Here is a 17,026-nt window from a genome sequence, read left to right on the forward strand (position 1 = left end):
AAAGATAGCGCGACCTAGGACAGCTCCAGAATACCGGTTGCGTGATACACAGCAAGTCAAGGTCACCTCAAAAACTCAACGATGTTTCACCAGGTGAATATCACCCTGTGCATCTTCTTTTATCCCGTTCAGCTGAGTTCAAGGCCTCTTGCCGCCATGCATCATGCGTTGCTCATCCAAGAACTCATTGAAATCGTCTTCCAACATGTGGAAGATGGAAGAGCTTTATCGAGGCTCGCGAGGGTATGCCAGGGGTTCAAAGAGCCTGCGCTCGATGCTCTCTACGCCAATGGCACCTTGTCTCTCTTGGAAATTCTCAGGTGTCTCCCGCGCGATTTATGGTGTTTCATTAACAAAACGGCCAATGACGGTCAAGCTCTGGCGAGTCCAAATATGCTAACTCAATCTTGGCTCGGCGCTGACATGCTTTGTGCGTATAGACCTTTACGCGCGTAATGACGCCGAGAGACTGGGAGATCCTTTACTCATATACTCGTCGAGTCAAGAAAGTTGTCGTGTACGCATGGGATACGGATGAAAGTACAACTATATTACACTCTCGTGTCTACCGTGCCCTCTCAGACTGCCCGCTTTCCAACCTCTTTCCAAAACTGCACACCATCCGCGTGGAAGGCGACACGACAGGCTACAACCGACACTACCGCTACCTTATGACACAGGGTCTTCTACTCTCTCCCAATCTGCGTGCGATTCATGTTGACATCATGATGTTAAATCGCTTCCTTTCAGATGTACCTTTGATCACCGAGCTCTGCCCAAACGTCGAATCGTTCTCTTGTAGAAACTACGACAATCAACAACGGCCGCCACGTAACGGAGAGCCAGACTTGCTGACAAGGACGCTATGTCAGTGGGAATGTATACGCAGCGTCGACTGTGGCACAGTAAGCGCCGAAATTCTATCCCATATGGTAAAATCGCCGTCGCCGTCCCTAGACCACCTCTCCGTGCCAGTCAATACAGAAGAGCCGTGGCTTGCGGGGCATTATGGGATCCACGAGATCAAGCAACTGTCTCTCATCGTTGATGGCATTGATACTTTCCCGCGAGCACTTAGAGCGCTGCTTCTTAATGGAAATAGCACAACACAATCCTCGTCCCTTTCAGAAAGTCAAGCTGCTCATCTGCACACTCTCGATGTTCTTTTTGATCAGCACATGAGACCATGCGCCATAGAACCTCCGCCGCGCCCCCCGTTCTTAATATTCAAGTCCCTCGCGGAATGCGTGTCACATGCTTGTCTGACCAGTATCAAGCTCTCAGAATCTAAATCGTCGGTAATCAAACTTCCAATCAACAGTCGCTTCGACAAGGACGCGCTGTCTCCACTCTGCGCCTTTTCTATGTTAACGGAACTCATCATTGATCTTAATCGGCATCCTATCGTGTTAGAAGACTTCGATGGCAATGGAGAATCCGATGCCAGGGATGGTGGTTCGGATGAAGCGCTTGCTGCTCTTGTGTCGTACTGGCCACGCCTCGAACAACTGAAGCTGAAAAAACTGCAACGCCCAGCGTCACTCGCGGGTCTATTCGCCGTTCTCACTTCGTGCCCTCGCCTCACCTATCTCAATATGAGGATCTGTGTGGACCCACGCCAGGTTAACATAGCGGCTGAGTCCATGTCCGGAGCTAATTCTGCTGGCCCAACCAAGGGCTCAGCATTTACACCGCTCCCGCGTAATCCATGCATTACCTGGTTGGACCTTACTCATACCTCGGAACGTCTCCAAGATATCAAACCGCTTGCAAGGGTGCTGTATCACGTTGTGCCTTCTTTGTGCTCATGTGGTCGGAGTGACTCGTTCGTCTCCTTAGATCCGAAGTTCAAAGATAGTAATATTTCAGGACGAAGAATCAGCATGGCAGCTAGTGTCGCGGGGTGGCTTCCAGCTTGGAGCCAAGCTGACTTCAGGGGCAATACGTCCGCAAAATGGAACAAAAAAATTCTGGACCGTCGTACTTGAAAAGATGAAGGGCCTGATGACGCTGGACGAGAATGAATTTGCTACGATGAGGATGCACACTACAAATTATCATCGCCCCCATCGACGTCCGCATGAAACATTAAGGACCGGGCGAGACCGGCATCACATCATCGTAATTTAGAGAAGTATATCCACACAGTAAACTTACAATCCCTTGCGAATCATTCGCTGAGATGAATCGATATCCTTTTGCATACAGCCACTTTTCGAAGAATGAATTGAACTTGTATTTTCGTTCTGGAATCCGTGGAAAAAATGTATGGATGCTTGAGGCAAACTAATTAAAAGTGGTGACTGGTTTCTCTTGTGTTATATTTTCAGAAACTTCAGAGATACAAAATCAAGCTGCCGTACCTTTCACTGTGCCGTTGAGCCGTACTATTGTATTTGAACTTAAATGGAGAACATCGAGCACCTATAGTACCCGCCATGCTTTGAACACGATGCGAAGCCATCCTACAGGCTTGTAAAACGTAAGGAGGAAATGATACAACTTCTCTGAACTGTGACTGACTTTTCTTACTACTCTAGTCGCTAACGAGGCCTACGCTCGCAGAATGTATGTGAATAGCGCACGAATAATGGATTAGATAGAAAATGAAACGTAAATCGACACCCAGAGGACGTGGAGACGCGTACAAGGTCTAGAGCACAACGCATTATTTCAACCAAATGGCAAGGTCGGTGCTCAGCTGGTGCGCAGGGTTCGGTATCGTGAATTCGGTCGCAGATATTGTGGCGCAGCGCTCAGCCGTAACATTCGGTCACCTGCCACGCGGACCCAACGATCGCGCTGCGCTCCTAAATGACACAAGGTCGGTTGGAACATCATATAAGTTGGATTGGATTGGATTCAAGTAACATGTGGGTCTTGCTGTTTTTGAGTCTATGGTGGGCGTCTGCCTGTATTAAGTAGAGTCGCTGTTACCCTATCCACTGTACTGGATATGGCCCGCGCTTTCGTGCGCTTGATACGCATAACACGACGTTTTATATGACGTACGAGTGCTTAATCTGACCTTCGGAGCCTAGTGACAAACGCGAGCAGCTCGACGAGGTTACCTCGCTTCACTGGCACCAACCAAGATACATTATCTCTCGGAGACATAACTCTATGGTCGGGAAGACAGTACGGCGGGACAACTTTCATCTTTGCAATCATGGCAATGAGACCAAGTGGCGGAGAACGCGTGTCAATAAATCAAGAGTCCTATACACATGGCGGATATAAACGTCGATAATTACGGGTCCGTATCATCACAGCAAGAATCAGAATTACGCATTACAACAACGTCGAACCTGCACCCGACCCAGCTTCCCCGGTTACTTCCCAATCCCCTTCTCCTCCAAAAACTTCTCCGTCGTCTCCCACAGCTCCCTCCCCCTCCCCTCGTCAGCCGCAACATCCGTCACATCCGCCTTCTTCGCGACAGGCAACAAATACGCGCCCTTCCACTCATCCCTGTTCTCCGCCGTGATCTCGGGCGACACGGCCGCGAAGACAGGGTTATACGCGCCCTCATCGGCGGAGACGAACCACGGATAGACAAGCGCGTCGACGACGTGTCGGAACGGCTTCAGCGGCGGTTTTCCCGAGAAGGTGTTCACCATGCCCGGGTCGACGCCGATGACGAGGATGCTCGATGCGCCTGGCTCGGGGTCGGAGGAGAGTCGCCGCTGGAGCTCTTTGAACCAGAGGGTGTCCATGAGTTTTGTGAAGCCTGGTAAACCGGGATGAGTGTCAGCTACGAATATGAGCGGGGCCGCAGGGAGAGCGTACAGTAGCGACCGAAGCTGGGGAACATGTAGTTCTTGCATTCTTCGTTGAAGTCTTCGGCGGATTTAAAGTTTGGTTCGCCTTTGACTTTACGGTGTGCTTCTGATGCGACCTTTATCGGATTTTACGCGTCAATACGCGTCATGTAATCGGAATGGATGGCTCCCACAATAACAATGCGGACATCAGAGCCTGGCTCGGCGGCAGTCTTCTTGAGGAGGGGGAGAAGTGTGCGTGTGAAGACGAAGGGGCTGACATAGCTGCAGGATGATGGGTATGAGACAGCTGCCAATGCCGCATGATTGAAAGACGACGTACTTGACCATTGCAAGATCTTGGATGCCTAGAAGGTGATAGAGTCAGCACGATCGAGACCCAGGACAAGAACGAGCATGCTCACCGTCTACGCTCTTGGCGTACTTCTCAATCTGCCTGTTCGAAGAAGGAAATACAGCGGTCAAATGGGGAAACCAAGGATTCGCAGCGTTGAAACTCACAAAGCCGCATTGTTGACTGGATGGTCATCATGTCATAAGCTTCTTGTAACCAAAAAGCAGCAAGGGGAGGTCACATACTGAGTGCGTCAAGCCTCTGCTCCTTCTGCAAAAAGTCCTCTGCAGCCTTCTTCGCGTCACGCGGGTCGCTTAGATCAAGCTTGAGATGTACAATCTCGCCAGCTCCCTCCTTAGCCTCCTGCTTGAATGCGTCGATGGCAGCCTTGGCCTTGTCTTCGCTCCGTGCTCCCATGTATACCTTCGCGCCGCGCCGCGCCAGATGCTTTGCGGCGCCGTAGCCAATTCCAGCGCTGTAGTATACACGGCTCAGTCTCCAGCCATCATACAGGAAGAGAAGACACGTACTTTCCGCCGGTAACGAGGATGACTTTGCCCGAGAGGCTGGGCAGGTCGTTCTCGGGGTTGAACCTCTGTCTAGGGAAAACCATTCTTGCTTCGCGTTTGCTTGTTGCAGGAGTGTGTGGCTGAGTGTGCTCTTGGTGAACTAGGGTGAGATGATGATGGTAGAAGTGAAAGAATGGTTGGCGACGTGGTTCATATGGGAAGGAGGGGGGCGAAGGGGCGCGGGTACGTCAGAAGGCGCGTCCTATGACATCGTGGTGTGTATTGTCAAAGGCACCGAGGCGTTAGCGCTGCCAACAGAGGCCGACGGAGCACTCCACTCATCGGGAGCACTTAAGCGAATGGTGATAGCAGAACAGGCCATTGTAACTGTCCCTGTTACGAGCCGACCTTAGCTCAGTTGGAAGAGCGCGAGACTGTAATGGATACCTTGGCATCTTGAGGTCGCCTGTTCGAGCCAGGCAGGTCGGATATGTTTTTCTCATGTCTCAGGCGCACGTTCAAACACGAACGCTGCTTTTGCTCTGATAATGATAGTTCACAACTACAATTATCAGATCAGAAGGTGATCTACGTGTAGAATGACGATTACGTTGTTTTCTTTTCGTCCATGACACATTCAACGAGCCTTGAAACATATCTAGTTCTATGACAAATGGCAATCTACTGCTACGTGAAAGTGGTTAGCCAGTAAAGCACACAAATGCAACCTCCACGCCCAAATGCTGAACTCCTGTCTAGTTGCTCTGATAATGATAGTTCGATGGAAGCGTCCAGGCAGCAGCCTGAACTCTCGTCATGTTGAAAGTGCGCCGGTAAAATCGAGATCCAGATTCCACCATCTCCTCCAGTGGAGCGCAAGTCAGCGGCGCATGACAAAGTCAAGAGGTTACAAGCGCCGGAGACCAGCGCCGAAGTCGCCTCGCCAGTCGCGAACGTGGTCCACGCCACTCCGCAAGGAACACCGATCGTTGTCAGGAAGCGAGTCTGCCAAACAGGTAGAGCATTGCCGACCACTGCGTTGACCTCGTTGATGACAAAGAGACTGCGAGCGTCGACGGCGATGTCCGTGACTGAGAGGAGGAACGGGGCGAAGACGTGATAGTCGATGGTGCCGTCGGCCTCGTCGGAAGAGTGCCAGTACAGCGCGTCCGTGTCCGAGTCCCGGTCTGGAAACATGAGCCCGGGGTTGACGGGCAGGTGGCCGATGTACAGGCGGCGCGTGCGCGGAAGGGGGCCGCGGTGAGTCGAGATGGCGGCGCAGAGTTTGGCGGCGCGTCGTTGCGTTGGGAGGACGACGGTGTTGTACAGCTGCGGGAGGGTGCGCACGTAGTGGTGTTTGGAGAGGCGCGCGATGGCTAGGGTGTCAGCGTATGGGCTTTTGTGGGCTGGGAGCCGTCCGAAAGTGGGGGCGGCAGCGATCTCGAACACGCTTTCGACAGCCGTGTCGGGCAGCCTGGAGCAGAGAGCCAGCAGCTGGGTGTTGTTGAGGACCGGGAGAGTCGCCATGGGTCGAACACGCAAGAAGGAGAGGTGCCACTCGGGGGAAGAAGCGCAGATTACGGATACGTGCAGTGGACGGGTTATATAGACATTGTCGGAGGCGCGTGCGCAGCCTCAAACACAACCCTGAGCCGTCAAAAGCTCGCTCGTGTGTCAAGTTACGAGAAGTCGGGGCCGGGCGTCAATCAAGGGAGATCGAGGCCTGGTGCGAGGAGTACACGTTTCGGTTCCCCTTCAGGTAGCTGTCGTCGGTCCTGCACACGATGTTGGAGGGTTCACGACTTACGAAGACCATGATTTTGGAAAGAGGGGCCCGTTCGACGGGCGTCGACAACAAAGCAGGGGTCCGTTGCCGCAAGCAGCCTACAAAGGCCATCCAGCGATGTATGGACCGCGCATCCTTCGGCTCGGGGTTTCAAACCTTGCGCCGTGACCAGAGTCTGCAGCCATCGTTGATCGAATGATAGCCGTGGTGGAGGAGAACCCGATTATGAGCAAGCTGCGCGCGCCAGCTTTGTCCCCACCGGGGCCAGACCCGGGGCGTTCAATGTAGTGCGCGGAAGACAACTGGCCCATTGTTGTTGACAGCAGACATGGAAGCTTCGAAGTTCCTAAAACGCGCCGATCAGCACCCGTTCCTGAGATGGCTGTGAAGAGGGCCTGCCCTAGAAATTCGATGTCAGCAGAGGTTCGCCGCTGATACACATGTCTTAGCCTGCAATATCAAACACATGCCGGCCTGTCGGAGCACAGGAAAGTGAACGTGTCCTTTGGAAAGAAACAACCACTAGAGCAATTAAGAGTGGATGCAGCGTTCGGGTGGGGAAGTCAACAAGCGTTCGGGGGATGATGGTAAGATGTTAGCCTGGCTATATGCTGTCGATGAGTCGCGTCGCGGCGTCGGACGGTCGGAGCGTGACGCGTCTGCACGGCCGTCATACAACCACGGTGATGTATAAGCATGCCCCAGTCCTCCCCACGTCGCCCTCCAACACCCTGCACTCAGCTCCTTGAGTATCCCAATCTTTCCTTTCCTTCACCTTGAGCGCGACAGACACCTTCGAACCAGACAACATGCTCCGACACGTCCGACGTCTGGCGACCTCAGCCACCGGCGCGCTCCCAGACCTAGTCGGCACCGCACCCTCGCACCGGTCCTACATCTTCCTGCACACACCACAGCCACCGTCAGAGTACCCGGCCAGGTACGCGACGCCGCTGCAGCGCGCGCTGCTCCTGCGCACCGTGAAGTGGGGCGGGTCCGTCAACTTCTCGTGGTCCCCTGAGCAGCCTGCGTATCCTATTGCGGCTTCAGGAGACCAAGCTTACCATCTTACGGCGTTCTCAAGGAACGGGCGACTGGCGCTCGAGGGCGTGCGGATGGAGAATGTGGAGGAGGTTGCGAAGAGGTTGCAGGAGCATGCTGAGGGCGGTGCGATCGCTGTGAAGAAGGATGAGGACGTGCACCTGTACGTGTGCACGCATGGCTCGAGGGATTGTCGGTGTGGAGATACTGGCGGGGCGGTTGTGCGGGCTCTACAGGAAGAGCTGAAGAGACGGAACGCGCAGGATCCCAATGGTCCTAGCAGTCGCGTGAAGGTTGCGGAGACAGCCCATGTCGGTGGCCACAAGTGCGTGTATTAGCTCATTTCTTCGCCTATATCGCCTAACATCCTGCAGATACGCAGCAAACATCCTCGTATATCCTCATGGCGAATGGTGAGTCTCTCTACCATTAAACGCCTTTTCCCGTCTCACGCATTGCAGGCTTGGATATGTGGAGCCGGAGGATGTTCCTGCTGTGCTTGACGCCGTCTTCAAGCGCCCAACGCGACCTGCGAGCGCGTCAGATCCACCTCTCTGCCCTCCTCATTGGAGAGGTCGGATGGGTCTGGCAAAAGACGAACAGATTGAGCTCTTCCAAGCTACCGCCCAAGCTGCATGAGCGTTCGAACTGCTGACCCTGCATTTCTATATATTTGCACACATTAGATGTAGATGCTATTTTAGAGACCACATCGTAACTTTAGATGTCTCAAGCTTTTCCACCTCGACGTGACCCCGTACGCGTGCCCGAAGGTTGTATCAGATAAAAGAACGGACGGAATTGCGGAGGAATTGCGGGCCGCTAGGTGCCAAGCAGTTCAAAATAGCGACAACACGCAACGACAACGAAGTGATGGACAACTCCTGTCATGATCTCATTCGTCCTTTTCGACCACAGATTTGCCGAACCACTCCCTGCTGACTTTTCTTCTCTCTCACGACCTCGACCCTCGCACGTCGCCTCGGACATGGACAATCCGAAGGGACTCCGGTCTGCGAGGCATCGTAGTCAGCGCTAGGCTCAGGGAGACTGCCCTTCAAGGGCGACAACAGTTGGCAACCTGCGTTGTTGTTGTCCCTGCGTATCACTGTGCGCTGTTTGTAATATATCCACACCTTGCATGTGGTTGTCACCGTTGTGATCGATGGCCTTGCTCGGCCTTGTGATCACCGAGGAACACGAGAGAAGCGGCGCATTCACGGGAGCATCCTGTGTGAAGATGTCCAGTCATCCTTCCTTCGCTCCATCCATTTAAGCCTCATACCCACCAGCACTCACTTCAATCACCCTGTCCTTCTCGGTTCACGTCCTCGACCACTGCTCTCTGAGAGTAAACGAGCTACATTATGGTCAACATTACGATCCTCGCGGGCGGCTACACGTCCTTCATCGCGTCCTACGTGTTCAACACCGACACCGAGACGCTCACGTACCTCAACCAATACCAGACCGGTGACAACCCGTCGTGGATCATCGGCCATCCCACGAACGCGAGCATACTTTAGTACGTCCCACCCAACCATCCTTCATAGGCGCGCAAAGAGGCTGACAGGGCGCAAAGCGCTGCGAACGAGGACACCCCGGGAGCATTGCAATCGTTCGTCGTCGGCGATGACGGCGCTCTCACCACGGTCGACACCATTTACTCTGGCGGCAACGGCCCACCGTACGTCGGCCCGCTGACAACAGGCCAAATCGCCGTAGCAGACGTGCGTCCTCCCGCCTTTCCTTCAATTCACGTTCCCCCCGCCACCACCAGTGATTAACCCTACCTCCTGCCACAACGCAGTACGGCTCCGGCCAAGCGAGCGTGATCGCGACGCAGGCCGACGGGCTGCACTTTGTGAACGGCTCGAACACGATTACGTTCCCGACGAAGGACTCGGGCCCGTACGCGGGCGTCTCGGAGCCGCATATGGCGCTGCAGGTCGGGGAGGAGGTGTTCGTGCCAGACCGCTCGGGCGATACGATCTGGCGTATTGGGCAGGACGGCGACAGCGCCGGGCAGTGGTCGCTGCACGGCCAGATTCAGCACCCGAACGGGACGGGGCCGCGGCACATCCGCGTCGTCGGTGCGTAGCTAAGCTTGGCCTTCCTTGCATGAACGCGACAGGTCACTAACACGGCGCGGGCACAGACAACATGCTTTACACCGTGCACGAGTTCGCGAGCACGCTGACGATGCAGGCGGTTCCCTCCTACCCGAACGGCACCTCGGACATCATCGCCAACGTCTCCATCATCCCGCCCAACCCGCCCTCCGGCTCCTCCTTCGCCGGCGGCGAGCTTCTCGCGCCGCCACCCTCCACCGCGTTCCCGAAACAGTACTTCTACGCGAGCAACCGCAACCTCGGGACGCAGGACCCACGCGGGGACAGCATCGCGATCTTCGAGAACGACAACAACCAGCAGCTGACGCTCGTGCAGCAGGTGTACACCGGGCTGGACCAGATTCGCGGGGTGATGGTCGGGCCGAGCGAGGATGGGGCGGACGCGTATTTTGTTGCGGCGGGCGTGGCGGGGACGGCGGGCGTGAAGGTGTTTAAGCGCACGGACGGGGGTGCGAATATGACGCTTGTGGCGACGGATACGACGTTGCCGACGAGGACGAGCTTTGTGCTTATTCCGCAGGGGAAGTAGTTGTGTGGGCTGGGATCGGGACATTGTGACATTGATTCGGTTTGCAATGCTGGCTATCTAGTATACATGATACGAGTGATATGAAGTTTCATATTATCATTCTGGAACGCTGGTTCTCCGCAAGTTGAGTATCCTGGTAGTCTTATTAAGCTGTATGCGAAGATTCTTCGGGGTCCTGCTCACCAAGCGAATGGCAAGAAATAAGGGACGTGTACAGTGCCTGAGATAATTCGAACGTACCTGCCGGAACCGCAAGATCAAAGGACGCTCCATTTCATTTGAACAGAGGACAACTCTAGCTCCACATCGTCGTACACCTTCCGTTAGGAAATCATCGTTCCCTGTATCAGGCTTTGGCCTGTATCGGTGAGGAATCCACACGAGTCTACGTGAGCCATTCCACAGCCAACCATCGGGGTGAAGGTAAAACGAAGACCATGATACAGTGTCGTATATGGTACCAAGGGGCCCTGTCCGGATAAGCCCAAACCCAGCCAAGGTAACATCCTCGTCCTTCGACTCGAGTATCGATGGCCAGCCTTCATGTGGCCTGTTGCTACCTTGTCTTGCAGGTTCGAATGTCGATGAGCAGGAGAAGTACGTGGATTTAGGCATGAGCACATCTTGTACTCTAGACTTGGTCGCCTCGGAAGTCCTCTCCAAGACCAGCGATATACCGTGACCGTCAACATCCAAAGGAAGAGCCTGTATGATAGCCTTATCGAATTTTGGCGAGAGCCTAGTAAGTCGCATCAGCGGAGTTGAGGCAAGGCTTGAGGCTAGTTTGCACGAGGCCCGGTAAGACCGGCAGATTGTTCGTGGCGTCGAATAGTCCTCGGTGTATGGTAACTTTTTCCAGTCCCAACGAATCACCACTGTATCCTGTTGGTCTTCGTATTTTGCGTTCCTGACTGGGGATACGCAGAAAAGATTATCCTCGCCATTCATCAGAACAGACGCGAGAGAGTCTGAAGGTAATCCAAACGGGAGGTTGTCTAAGAACGATACCGCATTACGGTGCAGCACTTTCCGGTTTATATCTACGCATAGTACTTCAATTGAGCCACGATAGGAGCCTTGAAAGTAGATGCACACGAGCTTGTCATCGTGAGGGGTGAACCGAATGTTGACGAAGTCCTGCATTTCGCTTGCGATGGTCTCGGTGACAGCTGCCGCCCAAAGCACGGAGAACAGTTTTAGGTTCTTCTTTGTTTCCAATACCCAAACGTTAAGCACTCCAAATCCGTCTTCAAAATCAGCGAAGTAGACGGAGTTAGGAGAGAAAACGCTGTAGGCCACACTGCTTCCATGCGGGATTTCAAGTCGACGTTTATGAGGGTCGACCTGGTAGATGACTGTGGTATGGTTCCTCGCTTGTTGTGCCCAAAGGTCTCCCCTCTCCGAGAAGGCGATTACGGATGGCAGGTGGTCGTTTACATAAACAGCCTGCGCGCCATTTTGGGATGGAATGAATATTGTCAAAGATGGGTCAATCAAGTCAAGACGGGTATCGGAGAGGATCTTGGGCAAAAACTCGGTGCTCTCGACTGTCAACACCGAATGCAAGAGAATCCTTCCTAATCTGACAAGATGTGGCATATAGAAGACATCACCGATTTTCATGACCGAACCCCCCGAGAGGTGCTGAGGCTTAGATCGAGAAGGAGGCCAGGATTGGGTGTATCCGGTGAGAGATCCGTAAAGGGTGAAACGGTAACTTTGGCGGAGAGGGAAGAAGCGTAGCTGGTAGATGCTTGTAGATGAATCATCAGGGAAGTTTCTGAGACGTATGAGGTATCTTTCATCAGAGCTGATTACAAACCAGTCGCTTGGAGTGCTGGTTTTGTCCAAAATAATACGTCCGTCTACGGTATCCCACACCATAGCTCTACCGGCATAGCACGCTAGAATCCAGGTGTTCAAGCACGAAAACGACAACATCAAATGAGGATTGTCAGAAAGTTCCGCGTTTGTGAGGGGTATGCGAGTAAGAAGATCCGTCTCTGATCCAGACGGACGATCATGCCGCTGCATAACAGTAAGCGAATGATCTTGCTTACTGAGCCATGCAAGGCGACGTCCATCCGAAGAGATAGCAAATGCATTGGCACACGAGACCTGTATTGGGATGACAACACGCCTTGAAAGAATCCAGAGCTGAACACAGCTGTACATAGGATCTTCGGTTGCTTGAGTTGGCTTTGATGACCCGTAGTACACTAGGCAGGAGGAGTCGCGCGAGAATAGGCAATGAGAGGTACCTTGATACGGTACCTGTTGGGAGCCAACTATGACATTGGTGGTGATGTCCCACGCTTCGATGCATTTCCCCATTTCAGCTTGATCACTGGGTGCCTCAACCGCGGCAAAGCGACCGTTATGAGATACGCAGACCAATCTCTTGTCATTGAAGTCAATCGTCCGAAGTACAGCGCTCCAATGTTGACCCAAGCCCTCTTCGGCGATCAAGTTTGCCCTGTCAAGGTCTTCCCTATAAATATCCCGGAGCTTAGTGTTCAATGGACACAGCGAGAGTGCAGTATGATAAACGTGTAATGCTGATTGCTGAATCGGCTCATAGAACTCGAGAACGAGTCTATACGCGTCATGAAGGAGAGAAGTGACTGAGTCTTTTTCAGAAGCCGAATACCAGCTCTGTAGGAAATTCGAAGTGAGGAGGGTTACGAAAGCTTATTACCATTCAACTTACGTTAACAATGCTGACAACTTTAGGGAGAGAGATGCATACAGGCAGCGCTTCAATTAAAGAGGCAGCTTCAATCCAGTAAATGAGATGGCTGTGCAAAAACTGCAAGAGCTGGTGCCGTAGCTCAGGATCTGGTGATGCTTCGCATACATGGCCAATCCAATGAGTTACTGCATAAGCAATTGCAGGGGTTATAGTCGCGTCGCGCCTGTTGGAAAACTCTGGGATGTCAGAATGTAATAGCGCTGGATCGTCAATTCCGCAGATATCTTTGGTCAGTGTTTGCATCATAATGCATATGCAACTAGAGGCTATACGGCAATGGGAGATGGGGGGATGGACATAGAAGTCTTTTGAGCGAGTAGAATCCCAGAAAAAGTCACGAAGCGAAGTGTGATATGTGGCAACTGGCTCTTTCGAGCCAATAGGAGGGATCCAAACAACGGCTGCTGCGGAGTCAAGAATTGGGCGAACATCATATCCTGAAAGCCTTGAGATGTCGGTGACGGATAATGGCTGGGAAAGCGACAAAATGGTTCTGATAAGGGACGCAGCTCTATCCGCGTGCTCTGAAGAGGCGATAACATGGCGATACAGCTCATCGATGTCCCTTAGGCTTCTTATTTGCAAGAGGGCACGGAGAAATGATGGAAGCATTGGTCCAGGTTTCCGGTTCAGCAGCCTCATAACTGTTGCTGCAACGATGAAACGTCGGGAAACTGTCTCCGCTAGAAGCTGGAACTCTTGCTCCGGTGGCCACGGGTGCGGAAGAAACTGCGAATGCAAGCATCTAAGTTGATGAAAGGAAGAATCAAGGAATCGCACAATATCTTCCTTAGCATCAAAGTCGCCTATGTCGAAGGGCAGCAACGATCGCATGTCGTTCATCACGTTCTGAATGTTCTGGTAGGGTCGGCTAGTCACTACGATATGAAAAAAAGTAGCGCATTTTCGGTCGCTCTCTTCCTCCAGGAGTGCCCGATCGATGAATTCTACGACCTGAGCGAGAGGGCTCTGATCAGAGTCCTCGCATTCGTCTAGGGCATCGAGGATCATGGTCATCAGCTTGCCCGTCTCGTGCCAGTAACGTCTCAGGAACTTCAAAGGATTAAGGACAAGGTGAACAAACTGATCGTAGCGCGATCTTTCATTCTTCAATAAGGTAGGATCGTTGATGATAGCTCGAACGACCATATCTTGAGCGCGAGGATGCAGGAGACCGAGCTGGTAGGATAGGGTGGGTAGGAGGCGGTCGGCATTACTACGGATGGGGTGCCTACGCGAGAAGAAGAAGGTGGCAGCCAGCGCGTCCTTCTGGCGGAGCTGCTGTGCTAGCGTGTGGGCGACGGCGGACTTGCCTGACCCGGATTCGCCCTTCAACCAGATGATCTTGCCGCGTTCTTCGTGAATGGCCGTGCGCAGCGTTTCGATGAGATCAACGCGAGTGCCGGGGAGGCATTGGGAAAACGGCTGTCGTTCAGGGGAGTCAAAGGTGGCGGCGTGAACGCACGCTTCACCCAGCTCTTTCCAGGCGGCTTCCTTTGCAGCCGAGCTGGACATACTCGAAGAAGATAGCTCTACGATAACACCACCGTCAGTGGTAGAATCAATACGAGAATCGACCGTCTCACCTGGGTGTGAACTGGGAGATGAGGGGTAGCAGTTGAAGATGACCGTACAGCAAACTCGGCTCTTGACAAGGAAGGCAGGAGGCAGGAAGCAGAAACGTTGCGCATACGGATTTGGCACAAAGTCATCGAGCGCCGGTACCACAGCATCTCGCGTGCCCTGCACCCACCTTATTGGATGGTTTGACTAAAATAGAGAAAGGCTGATCGTGCCATCTGTCCATCATAATGATGATGTTTGAAACGTTCTTGCACAGTCAACGGAAGCCCGTATGCTGTATCACACCGTCGGTAATTCGAGCGACCATGGACATGAACTCGCGCTGTAGCGCTGCATGTATAAATGCACATCGGTGAGACATCATAGACACTGTTATAACATCTTATTCTTAGTCCTTAAAGGCACAAGGAAGACAAGGCAACTATCACCAGGCGAATTGTCTAGTGAACGCCGGTAACTTGGCAAAGCCGAGAACCAATTCACTCGGGCGGTGATCTGAAGCCCGGAGGTGAAATTTCAAGGATTCATGAGCATAGCCATGTACCCAACGGGCCTTCGTGATGCCCACAGAGGCCTGGCTGGCCTGGTATCAGGAGGCGGCGATGCTGCAGGCTGTGACTGGGGACGAAGGACGAGGCGGGGAAGCGGAACGTTGGTGGGCTTAGGGTGGGTGGCTATGTGACGTCCCAATAATAGGTTTGGCGCGGCGGTGGCTGTTACCACGCTATATAGCCCTCCCCACTCAACAATCGTTCCGCTCCCCTTCCTCAACGTTTCCTCCACCCCTCTACACTCTACTTCCTTTGTTTCCTACATCTAACATCGTCTCATTCGTCGACGCGCCAGCTTTGAACGACACTTATCCTCTCTCGTTGATTCACCACACCTAGACGTCGGAACTCCACCCACCACAGTCTCAAACATGTCCTCCGGCCAACAGTCCTACTCTGCTCCCCTCGAGCTCGCTTTCCCTGAGGACCTCATCTCCCCAGAGGTCCTCAAGGCTCTCCCGTCTGAGCTTACTGTGCGTCTCCTTCTACAATTTCCACTTATCATTATCAGGGACACCAACATTATCCACAGATGCGCCCGCTCGCCTCGGACGACTACAAGCGCGGCCACCTCGACGTCCTCTCCGTCCTCACCGTCGTCAACGACCCAGGTGCCGCTGCCTGGACGTCCCAGTTCCACGCGATGCGTGCCATGCCGCGGACGTACTTCTCGCTCGTAATCGTCGACAAGAAGTCCGACCGCATCGTCGGCGTCGGCTCGCTCTTCGTCGAGCGCAAGTTCCTCCGCGGGCTCGGCAGCGTCGGTCACATTGAGGACATCGCCGTCGACAAGAGCCAGCAGGGCAAGAAGCTCGGCCAGCGCATTATCCAGGCGCTCACGTACATCAGCGAGAACAGCGGGTGCTACAAGACGATTCTGAACTGCAGCGATTCCAACGTCCGTGAGTACAGTTTCCGTTTCCGTTCTTTCCCTTCGGGTTTGAAGTCTCACGCTGACTGGTTTCTGTGACGACAGCGTTCTACGAGAAGTGCGGCTTCGCGCGCAAGGAGAACGAGATGGCCAAGTACGCGCCCGAGCGGTCTCACTCCCCTCGCCTTTGAATCGAAGGGTTCGTCTGTTCGTTTCGCCAATTACTAGAAGGTTCTCTATCATCCACTTTAATATCACATTGGACTTCACTATAAACACAGCAACACGATACCTATCTTAAGCGCCTGTACATAGTTGACTAGCCGTCGGACTTTCACTTTGCATAGTACCTTCCTGTATCCTCAATTTCCATGACTCGCCCGCGTTGGGTGTTCTCGTTCCGCTGCTGCCGGCGCTATGTGTGTTCGGTACTTGTCGAGTGAAGGTTGACTTGGGTGATAAGACGAGTCGAGGTGAGGTGAGATGAACGTGTAGACATGCCTGGCTAATTGCATGGTATTGATCCCTCCATATTGATATTCATTGACGTTCACCGCCTTGTGGAGGGGCTGGCTACTACAAGATTGCGCACGCCTGTTCTGGTGCTCAATGGGAATCGTACTCTGGATCTGAAACAGTAAACATCAGTGTCGGCGGCGACATGTGAGAATATGATGAGGCTTCGAGCATTCAATCTAAGGACGAATGAATGGCACCATGAACGAACATGTCAGGGGCTGCTCCAAACTGCTAGTTTGGGAACTTCCTTCACTAGAAAAATATTCCAATACAATTTGCCAATTTAGTTAAAATACCATGGCCAAGTAGTTTAAATAATCTTTGCATACCTGTCCGAAAATTATCCGATCCAGGCACCGAGTTTTATTTAAAAGAAAGTTTGTGAAAGTATGCTGATGATTCTGTGACGGGTGACAGCAGATATTTAAAATACAATCTGGTATAGCAGCCGAGTCATGAACCGGACTGGGCTGTCAAAGGTGGCTCAGTATCTGAGCCGATTGCGGATTTTTGACAGCCCAGAAAGGCTATTAGCCAATAAAAATATGAGAAAAGAAAAATCAAACAATTTTCATTAGGCAGCAAACCATTAATCAAACGCCTGTCAAACGCCTGTCAAACGCCCGGCAAACGCCA

General features: G+C 52.9%; 7 protein-coding genes and 1 non-coding gene across 8 annotated transcripts; 5 read left to right on the forward strand and 3 right to left on the reverse strand.

The window, feature by feature from the left end:
- Nucleotides 1-81: 81 nt before the first annotated feature.
- Nucleotides 82-1,988, forward strand: CONPUDRAFT_77242 (uncharacterized protein; the record flags this gene model as incomplete). The annotated part of the gene is made up of 2 exons (XM_007776101.1): nucleotides 82-243; nucleotides 441-1,988. The coding sequence occupies 2 exons, from the start codon at nucleotides 82-84 to the stop codon at nucleotides 1,986-1,988; spliced, it is 1,710 nt and encodes a 569-aa protein (XP_007774291.1).
- A 1,200-nt stretch (nucleotides 1,989-3,188) lies between these two features.
- Nucleotides 3,189-4,741, reverse strand: CONPUDRAFT_112143 (NAD(P)-binding protein). Its single transcript, XM_007776102.1, has 8 exons — nucleotides 4,647-4,741; nucleotides 4,362-4,591; nucleotides 4,284-4,299; nucleotides 4,187-4,218; nucleotides 4,105-4,129; nucleotides 3,956-4,046; nucleotides 3,790-3,898; nucleotides 3,189-3,730 (listed from the first exon to the last, which is right to left on the reverse strand). The coding sequence occupies exons 1-8, from the start codon at nucleotides 4,727-4,729 to the stop codon at nucleotides 3,333-3,335; spliced, it is 984 nt and encodes a 327-aa protein (XP_007774292.1). The 5' UTR covers nucleotides 4,730-4,741; the 3' UTR covers nucleotides 3,189-3,332.
- A 287-nt stretch (nucleotides 4,742-5,028) lies between these two features.
- CONPUDRAFT_t118 lies at nucleotides 5,029-5,114 on the forward strand. Its single transcript has one exon. It is a non-coding gene; the product is annotated as a tRNA-Tyr (tRNA).
- A 1,120-nt stretch (nucleotides 5,115-6,234) lies between these two features.
- On the reverse strand, nucleotides 6,235-6,751 carry CONPUDRAFT_140022 (uncharacterized protein). Its single transcript, XM_007776103.1, has one exon. The coding sequence runs from the start codon at nucleotides 6,720-6,722 to the stop codon at nucleotides 6,510-6,512; it is 213 nt and encodes a 70-aa protein (XP_007774293.1). The 5' UTR covers nucleotides 6,723-6,751; the 3' UTR covers nucleotides 6,235-6,509.
- A 396-nt stretch (nucleotides 6,752-7,147) lies between these two features.
- CONPUDRAFT_112147 (uncharacterized protein) lies at nucleotides 7,148-8,110 on the forward strand. Its single transcript, XM_007776104.1, has 3 exons — nucleotides 7,148-7,777; nucleotides 7,827-7,865; nucleotides 7,914-8,110. Exons 1-3 carry the CDS (start codon nucleotides 7,221-7,223, stop codon nucleotides 8,089-8,091), a joined length of 774 nt encoding a protein of 257 aa, XP_007774294.1. The 5' UTR covers nucleotides 7,148-7,220; the 3' UTR covers nucleotides 8,092-8,110.
- A 260-nt stretch (nucleotides 8,111-8,370) lies between these two features.
- Nucleotides 8,371-10,230, forward strand: CONPUDRAFT_169388 (putative isomerase YbhE). The gene is made up of 4 exons (XM_007776105.1): nucleotides 8,371-8,977; nucleotides 9,035-9,182; nucleotides 9,263-9,545; nucleotides 9,611-10,230. The coding sequence occupies exons 1-4, from the start codon at nucleotides 8,820-8,822 to the stop codon at nucleotides 10,111-10,113; spliced, it is 1,092 nt and encodes a 363-aa protein (XP_007774295.1). The 5' UTR covers nucleotides 8,371-8,819; the 3' UTR covers nucleotides 10,114-10,230.
- Nucleotides 10,231-10,459: 229 nt separating this feature from the next.
- On the reverse strand, nucleotides 10,460-14,017 carry CONPUDRAFT_147177 (uncharacterized protein; the record flags this gene model as incomplete). Its single annotated transcript, XM_007776106.1, has 4 exons — nucleotides 10,460-10,498; nucleotides 10,558-12,768; nucleotides 12,824-13,594; nucleotides 13,646-14,017. 4 exons carry the CDS (start codon nucleotides 14,012-14,014, stop codon nucleotides 10,460-10,462), a joined length of 3,390 nt encoding a protein of 1,129 aa, XP_007774296.1.
- A 992-nt stretch (nucleotides 14,018-15,009) lies between these two features.
- On the forward strand, nucleotides 15,010-16,383 carry CONPUDRAFT_147178 (acyl-CoA N-acyltransferase; the record flags this gene model as incomplete). Its single annotated transcript, XM_007776107.1, has 4 exons — nucleotides 15,010-15,104; nucleotides 15,296-15,473; nucleotides 15,533-15,902; nucleotides 15,977-16,383. 4 exons carry the CDS (start codon nucleotides 15,010-15,012, stop codon nucleotides 16,060-16,062), a joined length of 729 nt encoding a protein of 242 aa, XP_007774297.1. The 3' UTR covers nucleotides 16,063-16,383.
- Nucleotides 16,384-17,026: the final 643 nt, after the last annotated feature.

This window comes from Coniophora puteana, assembly GCF_000271625.1.
Source record: "Coniophora puteana RWD-64-598 SS2 unplaced genomic scaffold CONPUscaffold_16, whole genome shotgun sequence".
Classification (NCBI taxonomy): Eukaryota; Fungi; Basidiomycota; class Agaricomycetes; order Boletales; family Coniophoraceae; genus Coniophora; species Coniophora puteana.